The 10675-nt window shown below is 29.1% G+C and overlaps 1 protein-coding gene across 1 annotated transcript; it reads right to left on the minus strand.

The window, feature by feature from the left end:
• Window positions 1-7766: 7766 nt before the first annotated feature.
• LOC140886149 (CBL-interacting serine/threonine-protein kinase 6) lies at window positions 7767-9510 on the minus strand. The gene has a single exon (XM_073292654.1). The coding sequence runs from the start codon at window positions 9251-9253 to the stop codon at window positions 7958-7960; it is 1296 nt and encodes a 431-aa protein (XP_073148755.1). The 5' UTR covers window positions 9254-9510; the 3' UTR covers window positions 7767-7957.
• Between the last annotated feature and the right edge of the window lie 1165 nt (window positions 9511-10675).

Genomic DNA, 10675 nt, shown 5'->3' on the forward strand with positions numbered 1-10675 from the left:
TCCCGGCGGAAAGAGGATTTATTCCCAATTTCTCTCTTAATATTAATCGGGACATGAAAAATACCGACAAGTCGGTTCAAAAAACATTAGAACGAGATTTTTTCAAGATGGAGATGAGTTAAAATTCGAGAAGGGTTGGGATTTTCATAAATTTTTCAAACTTTTTATGTATGTGTTGCATGTGTATATTTAATGTTGAACATGTATTTCTTTCGAGAGAGCAGTTCTAGTAGGGCCGCGAAGCCCTGCACCCTTGTATATGATCTGATATCGGGAGCTACCATGACGAGGGGGATCGAGGTTAGAGTGATATAGATCAGTGTGTGAGCTATCTAGGGGATTGGACGTCAGTTAGTACTACTCACTCGTTGACGTCTAGTTCTGAGCAGGACTTGATAATTGACCAGTTACTCAGTCAAATCACTTGCATGTATCATATCGGTTTGTATACTCATACTTTACGCACTGAGTGTTAGTCGCTCACATCTTTGGTTTTATCTTGGATAACCCCTTCGACAGGACAAGTCTTAGGATGGACGAGGCAGGGTTAGGTGCGGAGCCATTGATCGTCTGGAGGTTTAATTTTGTTTCCATTGTTCTAGTTTGGTTTGTTTTGGTACAGTTGATTCGTTTTTTTTGTATAAACTGTTGTATTGGGGTTTTAGTGCTGCTTGTATTTTGTCGGTTTGAGTGGTTATTTTGATTTAAGTTTTCGCAGTTTTATCTCTGATTGTTTTTGTCGTTTTAGGTTAATTGCATTCTTAGCTTTTGTTAGTAGGTGATATAGGTTGGGTCACTATATTATATATATAACAAATCTACTAACGATAACATAATTTTATAACATAAAATATTATTTGAATTTCATTTCTATGCGAGAATATAGATTATATTTAGTCTCCCCAGAGTTGAAGACATATGGAATCCGATTAGAAAAAACTCAACCCCTTGTCATCCCTATAAATAATCTTGTATAGACAATCCTTTATGGTTTATTTAATAATTAATTAGTGAATAGGGGGCAAAAGGAAAAAGGGAATAAAATGTCACCCAAACACATTGTATAGTTAATGAAAAAATTGTATTTTTGGTTTTATATGTTTTTATTTTATTGTTTTGGTCTTTTGTTTTGTCAAAACTTAGTAATAACATGATATATATTTATAATTTAAGTTTTTTTCTCGATGTGATATTGATGTTATAATGTGACATCACTATAGTGCTAACGTTTAATTATAAAACGACAACATTGTCAATCAAAATTGTCAAAATTAATATATATATATATATATATATATGAATAAAACTAAAATTCGATAACATAACGACGAAGCAAACATACCATATTAAAAATTCAATTTTATCTATGGATATATGTGAATTGGAATGAATTCATGAATCTTTGATTTAGTATTTCACATAGCTACATGATAATATCTCAATGTAAAAATCGGGCGTCATATAATCCTTGATTGGATTAAATAAAAATAATATTTTATTTAGTTGAAGAAAATCGTCCAACCTGTCTTGAAACCAATTAGTCTCAAACTCTCAGGTTCGATTCTCGCTGAATACGGGTAGCGCACCTAATTTATTTAGGTAGATTTAGTAGTTTTTTTGCTCGAGATAAGTAAGTTTCGAGTACATGTCTTGTCGGTTGTGCGGACAGTTTCATTATATTATTGTAATTGTGTACTTGTAATATTGATGTAATCTTGTACTTATACTCTAAAAAAAGGTAAATTGTACAACATGTTTGCTTTTGAATTTTGTATGTTAGTTAATAGGTTCAGCCATTAATGGGGTATGGTTTATAGGCGACAAATAAGACCTATTTTGTTACAATAATATGAGAGTCAAATGAATATGCACCGTCCATTGACAAAGCACCACAATATTTAATAATGTTTCTTATTAAATTATTGTTACAACTAAACCTTCTTCTTTTATTATTATATATTATTATATTTAACAATACGCGTACCATCAATATGCATCGTCCAATTAACAAAGGAACCACAATTTGCATATGAAATATTCTTTGTACTAGTATATTGAATATTCAATAATTTCGATTAAAATTCATTGCATTTCCTCAGTTTGATATCACTGTTGGGCAAGAAGCATCGTCATCTCATGTGTTTCTATATACTAAAATTATTTTACACCTATTGATTTTGAGAAAATAATAATAATACAAATAATGCATTCTAAATTTTAAATTAAATTACAACGTATTTTCTTGTTTACATAACAATTTTTTTCTTCTTTCACGATTTTTCATTTGCAGTCTATTTATAAAAAAATTAATTTTCTCATCATCTTCGATAATAATTTTTGTGATATTTTCTCTATCAATTATTTTTATTTTTATATTTTTATTCTTTGATTCTTTTGTTGGATTATGCTGAAAAAATTCTTTGCAATAGTATAAATAATTTCATTGTTTCCAACCTCCATTCTTGTGTTATTATCTTCTATTACTTGTAAGTCAATATCGTTAATAATCAATGTATTATTGAACATTTTTTATATTTTTAATTTAATGTAAAGTTGTTCGAAATCCAGTATTGCAATAATTCTTTTTTTTTCGAAATCCACTATTGCAATATATTTTTTTTTTGCTAAATTTTTACTCGAATTTTGAATGTTTTTGATTAAAAATGTTAACATTTCATCTTGTATTTCAACTGTCTTATCCATTTTGAGAATAAATGTATATTCTTTTTAATTTAGTGCCTTTAAAATTTTGCATTATTTTGAAGTGATGTTGTCCTATAAATAAAAAAAATTTATTAATAATTTGTAATAATATAGAGGACCGAGAGTTTGCTGCTTTACCAAAAGTTATAACTGACGGTAATAATGCAACTCAAATCTTTTAAACCACACAACAATCAAGCGTCATGGTTTGATTGTTTTACACAGCAAGGACAATTATTGCACTCATGAATCTTCATTGCACTTCTTGTAATCAATGAGAATCGAACACATGACCTTATCTTTGATATCAATTGTATGACTGATCGCTTGTCACTTTACCAAAAGTTTACAGTTTCAATTTACATTCATCATTATAACATTTTAAAATAATAAATTATCAATAACTCATGTTAGTCTATAGATATAATGTTTAAATTTTAATATAGTTTTATTTTGGAACAATATTGATATTGATTCTTATGCAATTATTAACTCGAATTTCAATTATTTGGTTGATTAATATTGAGCAAATGTGACATTTTTGGTATCATGCATTTGTTTTATTTTTTTTCTTATGTATGTTGCTCTGAATCGATATATATGATTTATTATGTATTTGCTAATAAGTGATATATGTTAATCAAATTAAATATAGTCATTTTGTAATGTTCTAATTTATGTGTTAATTACTTGTTTTACAAATATTAATTCATGTAATAAAAATAATAACATATATAATGCATTCTAAACCTTAATTTAACTTATTAATAAATATTTTCCTCTATATAATGAATTTTTATCTATTTCACGATTTTTTTTCATTTATCATGCATTATTTTTTCTCTATGAAAAAATCAATATTCTTATCATCTTTATTAACAACAATTTATATGGTGGGTCTGGCCAAACGCGAAGACCCACTTGGACTTGTTTGTGAACACGTTTGGACGAGTCTAAACTTGTTTTTCCGGGATGAGTTTAATACAAGACTAAGTTTAGACCGGGTTTATCATCACTTTATTGAAGTGTTGTCGTTCCGGTAATATATATACTATTTGAAATAAAACTATTACATGTTTAGTTATGAAATCAATATAATCTTTATCATTGCAACTAATAAGTATTTCAAATACTTAAAAAAATATTTTGGTATTTCACGGGACTTTATAAATAATACTTTATAAAATATTAGAAATTTGATAGTTTTAATTGCAAGACCATCTCATAATTTTTTTAAAATGGTTTTAGCTTTTATGTGAAGAAAAATTAGTTAAAATTTCAATTTCAACTTTTATATATGTGATATGTGTGTGTTGATGTATTTTTTTTATTTATTATTTTATATTAAAACTTGACTATATTTGAATTGATTTATTTCAACATCTGTATATTATTTAATTAATATATATATATATATATATTATTAAAATTTTCAAATCTAATATTTGTATATATTTAAATATGAACTAATGATATAATTCTTTATGTCAATAGGTCCTTATACGAATTAAAATATATAAGATTGTTTTAAAAAAAATATGTTTATTCAGTATACAAACAAATAGAAATCAAGAATTGATGTTTTAATATTTTAAGAAACTGAATAGTATTTATTTAAGATTTTGTGAATTTTTTTAAAGAATATTTGTGGAAAAATATATTCATTTTATCTACAAGAAAATAAAAAACAAAGTGTTTTGATATTTCAATTTTTTTGAAAACTGAATTTTTATATAATATGCACATACTTTTTCAATTTTGATCTTATCATAATAATCGATTTTACATATAATATAAATATTGATCACTTTATCTACAAAAATAAAAAAACAAAGTATTTAAGTATTTTAATCTTTTTGGAAACTGAATCCTTTTTTAATTTGCACACACTTTGTCAATTTTGACCTTATCATAATAATTAATATAATCTTTAACATTGCAACTAATAAGTATTTCAAGTACTTAAAAAATATTTTGGTATTTCACGTTACTTTATAAATAATACTTTATAAAAGATTAGAAATATGATATTTTTAATTGCATGACCATCTCATAATTTTTTTAAAATGGTTTTAGCTTTTATGTGAAGGAAAATTAATTAAATTTTTAATTTCAACTTTTATATATATGATATGTGTGTGTTGATGTATTTTTTTATTTATTATTTTATATTAAAACTTGAATATATTTGAATTGATTTATTTCAACATCTGTATATTATTTAATTAACATATATATATATTAATAAATTTTCCAAATCTAATATTTTTATATATTTAAATATGAACTCATGATATAATTCTTTACTTCAATAAGTCTTTACACGAATTAAATATATAAGATTTTTTTAAAAAAATATGTTTATTCAGTATACAAACAAATAAAAATCAAGAATTTGATGTTTCAATATTTTAATAAACTGAATAGTATTTAATTAAAATTTGTGTGAATTATTTTTAAAAATATTTGTGGAAAAAATATATTCACTTTATCTACAAAAAATAAAAAATAAAGTCTTTTAATATTTCAATTTTTTTGAAAACTGAATTTTTATATGATATGCACATATTTTTTTAATTTTGATCTTATCATAATAATCGATTTTACATATAAATATTGATCACTTTATCTACAAGAAAATTAAAAAAATAAAGTATTTAAGTATTTCAATCTTTTTGGAAACTGAATCCTTATCTAATTTGCACACACTTTGTCAATTTTGACCTTATCATAATAATCTATTTTACATATAATATAATATTGATTTACGTTTATGTCCTATAACTAAAGTGTTGTTTTTACATTTATAACTCTATATATTTTTATATGATTTTACTTATACTGTAAATAAAGGACAACGTTGTTATTTAACAATTGTAAAATTTTGACATTTTATTTACTATTTTATATAGGTATAGGTATAGATAGATATATATATATGGGTTAGCTGAAATAGGCAAAAGGTTATTATTTTTTTAAAAAAAGGTTATTATTAGTACTATATTAGTTTGAAGATTTTAAATGATGCACATTAAAAAAAAAAAAAACCAATTGCGGATTCTATCGTTGTAAAAATTAACAACAATGGGAGGAAAATTACTTTAAAATAGCGTATACGAAGTCCGGGATGCCGGCGGGAACATGATAGGTTGCAAAAAGACAAAAATATCTTAAAGTGAGTTCCATAATCCTATATATATATATATATACGTATTGGAAAAAGACGCAAAGGTCCTTTTATCGAGGGTCGAGGCTGCCCAACGACCGTGAATTAATTCAGATGCCATTTGATCATATATAATATAAATATTTTTTATATATAAATATATATGAAGAAAATATATAATATATATGATGAGATAATTTGAGGTTTGTATTTGTGGCGGCTGGCTATGCATTGAATGGATTGAGCATTGATATATAGATAGTGGTGCCATGTCCCACATAATGTTTGTTCTCTTGTCATTCCACTACAAATAATAACAAACAAACAAAAAGATAGCCCATAGGAGCATATAAGGAAATTAAAAAATCTGACCGAATTTTTATATTTACAAAATTACATCAACGAATATATTTTCAAGTGTAAAAAATCGATCTCGTGTATTTTCAGGTTGGTAATTTAAAACTAGTATTTCGCTACACGCGTTGCGTGCTCGTACATTTCGTTTTTTTAACGAAAAAAATAAATAATAATTTATAAAATTTAAAAATAATAAAAATATAACGTTTTCCTAAACAAATATTCACAAAAAATATATATATCTTATAAAGTGAGTGTCATTTTTGTAAATAAAATAATATCAAATGGTACAAAGTGAGCTTTTAATGGCTAGAAAAGAGGAAACCCTATAAAATGACTATTTTGCCCAGTAATTTTGGTTTTATTGAAAATTAAGTTAGAAAATAATGGTAATTTCAAATCAATTTTCACCAATTAATTGAAAGTTTGTTAATTAAAGGGTCTCTACTTCAATAATATAGTAAGATATCTAATTCAACGGTTATAGAAAAATTCTTCAGTGCCTTTTCATTTTCCCGATGGTGATATTATAAATGTAGAAGAAATTTTTCGATTTAGATCATATCTATCATGTATTTTATTAAAAGAAATTGATAATAATAATAATAATAATAATAATAATAATAATAATAATAATAAAAAAAAAATGCAATTTTGGTTATTTATGTTTGTCACTTTGCGATTTCGGTCATCTATGTTTTTATATTTCAGTTTCAGCCCTGCATGTTTCGATTTTTTACCATTTCAGTCTTTTTTATTCGAAAATGTTTACGTGACACTATACACGTCATCTCCACATCAGCACTACATTGATACCACATCAGCGCCACATTAGATAAAAGACTAAAATTGTCAAAAAAATAAAGATAGCAGACTAAAACTGAAATCTGAAAATATAAAGAAAATCGCAAAATAACAAACATAACGGACTAAAAAGCAATTTTTCCTAATAATAATAATCCCAATTACACTAACTTAATATTCTTAACTTGTTTCATCATTAGTATTGAGAAATGAGGGTCCCTATACTTTATTCCTCTTGTTTCTTTATCATTCAGAGTTTTTAAAGAAAATGACCCCTTACCTACCAATATTCCATTACTCCTCGACATTAATTCTGCTGGATGATTTATCAAACAGGTGTGAATGTCCTTCGCATAAAAGGTGGTGTCACTTGTGAATGATGGTGACCGGAAATCGGTTGAGTTCACGCTAGCTTATACCGTCAAAAAATACCAAACTAATCACGTTACTCCGAGAAATACTTAAAAACTTGCATGAATTACTTGTTGAACCGAGTGATGTAGCAATGTAACTCTGAATGACTTCACTCCTTTGTCTATTTTTTATACCATGCAACATGTTCGACCTCAAATTATGTAAAAATATGGACACGGATTGTATTGCTGGCAACCCATTGAGAGAATTTTTCAAGTCCATATAAATTTGACGCACTTTTTAACATTTATCTAGATGCTAGAAATAAAACTCGGGGGAATATGAACATACTCGGCTACTCCAAGAAAATTACAAGCGTGAATACAAAACAGAACTAAGATTCATAATCACTGACAAAGCATGAACTTGTGAATCAGAACATTCGAATCACGAGTAGAGAAATGAAACTAGAATTGTATTATTACACCAACAAATTCACTGAAATTCAGAAACATAACATAATAATGATGATAATAATTCATCAAAACACATGAATTCAATAAAGCTAAAAGTTTAAGCAGCGGGTGTGGAATTGCCTGATGTCCAAGCAATATCTTTCAGCGCGGGTCTCAGCTCTTTGCTGCAGAATTGATTGTATTCAAGAGTATCGCCACTTGATTTCTTCACCTCCACCACCAGAAAAGACGGCGCCACCGCGAAGAAGTCGGCGTCTATTCCGAGTTTCCCTTTTCTCCCACACTCTAAGCCCTGCAATCTAACGAAAGAATCGCTCTTTTTCATGACACTGAAATTCTTCGTCTTTGCAACCTCCTCCAGCTTGGAAATCACACTGCTTGCAGGCCTTGCGGTGGCGAATCTCAATTCTTCTTTGTCGACGTTTTTCTTCTCCTCGAAGAGGGGCGAAAGATCGAATCCTTCGGATAAGGAAATGATGTGGAATGCATTCAAAGTCTCTGTTTCTTTGCCCTTTACAATATTTGCCTCATCTTCTGCCGTGAGCTCTTGCTCTTCTTTGGACCTCAACCGCCGGAAATTCGATTTCTTGAACCAAGAACAGTCCATGATCTTTGCTATGGTTATCCTCGTACTGGGATTGGGGTCCAACATTTTGGTAATCAATTTGCGGGCTTCTGGCGAAAACCAAGGTGGGCACTTGAAATCTCCCCTGTAAATCTTCCTGTACATGGCAACGATATTGTCATCCTGGAAAGGTAAATAACCAGCCAACAACGCAAACAGAATGACGCCGCAGGACCAAATATCGGCCTTCGCACCGTCGTACCCTTTCTTACCGATCACCTCCGGAGCTACATACGCGGGGGTGCCGCACGTCGTGTGCAGCAGGCCGTCCTGTCTGAGGTGGTCGGAAAACGCGCTGAGTCCAAAATCCGTGACCTTAAGATTCCCCACTTCATCTAGCAACAGATTCTCAGGCTTCAAATCACGATGATACACGCCGCGGCTGTGGCAGAAATCCACGGCGGAAATCAGCTGCTGGAAGTAGTTCCGAGCCGCCTCTTCACGAAGCTTTCCCTTAGAGATCTTGGCGAACAACTCGCCGCCGCGAACAAATTCCATGACGAAGTAAATCTTGGTCTTACTAGCCATCACTTCGTGAAGCTCGACTATGTTGGGATGCTTCATCATTTTCATCACGGAGATCTCACGCTTCACTTGCTCCATCATCCCCACCCGAATCACCTTCTCTTTGCCAACGATTTTGATGGCCAGGCTCTTCCCCGTCTTCAAATTCCGCGCGTGGAACACCTTCGCGAAAGTGCCGTGGCCCAAGAGCCGCCCCAGCTCATACTTCCCATGCAACACCCCGCATTTCTCTTCAGATCCCATTGCAGTCCGACTCCTGAAACTTAACTGTTTTCGTAAAATATTACGTAAAAGCTATAAACAGAGGTAAAGCTTAGCGACGGTGGCGGTGGCGTAATCAACCGTCCTCCACGTGCTTCCGGTGGCAAGTACGGCCTCTGGCGACCGGTTTCCTGGCTTTTACGCCGTTCAATTGGGGGTCAGCAACCGGAGATCTTCTCATCTCTCCGCATTCCCCACTCAGGAAATTGATTAAATTTCTAGGGTTTTTTTTGGACTTCACAATCTCCTCGTTTTGTTGCATAAACCAGGAATATATAACGGCTCGGGGGCATATTAGTCAATCTAATTCTTGTGAATCGACGGCTGAGAGGTTTGGTGTTTTTTACACCCGTCGAGGATCTGAGGCCACATGTGACATCACGTAATAAATAATAACCAATAATGCCCCAAGGGGTGTCCAAATTGGTGGAGTAAGTGAACTCTAACCATAGATTAGAAGTTCGATTTCCCCTATCAACACCTTCTTGGACTATCCTGTCACACAGAACTTGGTTAGTGTGATTTACCTGATTAACCTAATTTATAGGCTATTGCGTTAGTCGGGATTCTCACGTCAAAAAATAAAAAATAAAAAATAATAATAATAATAATAATCAATAATTTATTGTCCACTTCCTATGTTACTCAACTTGTACGTATACGCATCATTTGCTTGTATTATTTTTTTAATTTTTTTAAAAAGAAAACTATTTTTTAAAAAAAATTAGTCAATATTTTTTAAATTAGTTTGATTAATATTATATTGTGAAAAAATTCAGTTTACTGAGATATAATAGTAATTTTATTTTGAGTATACTTTGGTCATACAAATAAAAACAGACGTGACTTAGTATGGTATATAGATATACAAATTACAATTACAAAATATTACATTAAAGTTATTTTATTTTCATTTAAAGAAAAAATAAAAATAATTTAGATTGTGTACCTTTCCGGAAACCTCAAAATTTATAACGAATTCCTTTTAAAAATTAATTTACAATGAATTTAGAGTCCCAATTATATTACTATACTTAGTCGCGCTTATACACGCATTGCGTATGCGATTAAAATATAAATATTATTTATTATGTACATATATTATATGTTTGTTACAAATCAATTTAAATTTAAAAATAAAATAAGTTGCATGTGTGATTAAAATATGAATATTATTGTTTTAAAAAAATATGAATATTATTTATAATTATATATATTTATTATATCTTTGTTTCAAATCAATTTAAATTTAAAAATAAAATTAAAATCACACAAATAAATATTATAATAGACAAATGAAGTTTAAAATAGAGATAGAGATTTTGTTCTTTTTTAAAAGATATTTTAGATATTTCATTTTTTACTTCACCAAATTAATTTTAATTCGGTTACTATGTTCTTCTT

Source organism: Henckelia pumila, chromosome 3 (genome assembly GCF_033568475.1).
Source record: "Henckelia pumila isolate YLH828 chromosome 3, ASM3356847v2, whole genome shotgun sequence".
NCBI classification, from domain to species: domain Eukaryota; kingdom Viridiplantae; phylum Streptophyta; class Magnoliopsida; order Lamiales; family Gesneriaceae; genus Henckelia; species Henckelia pumila.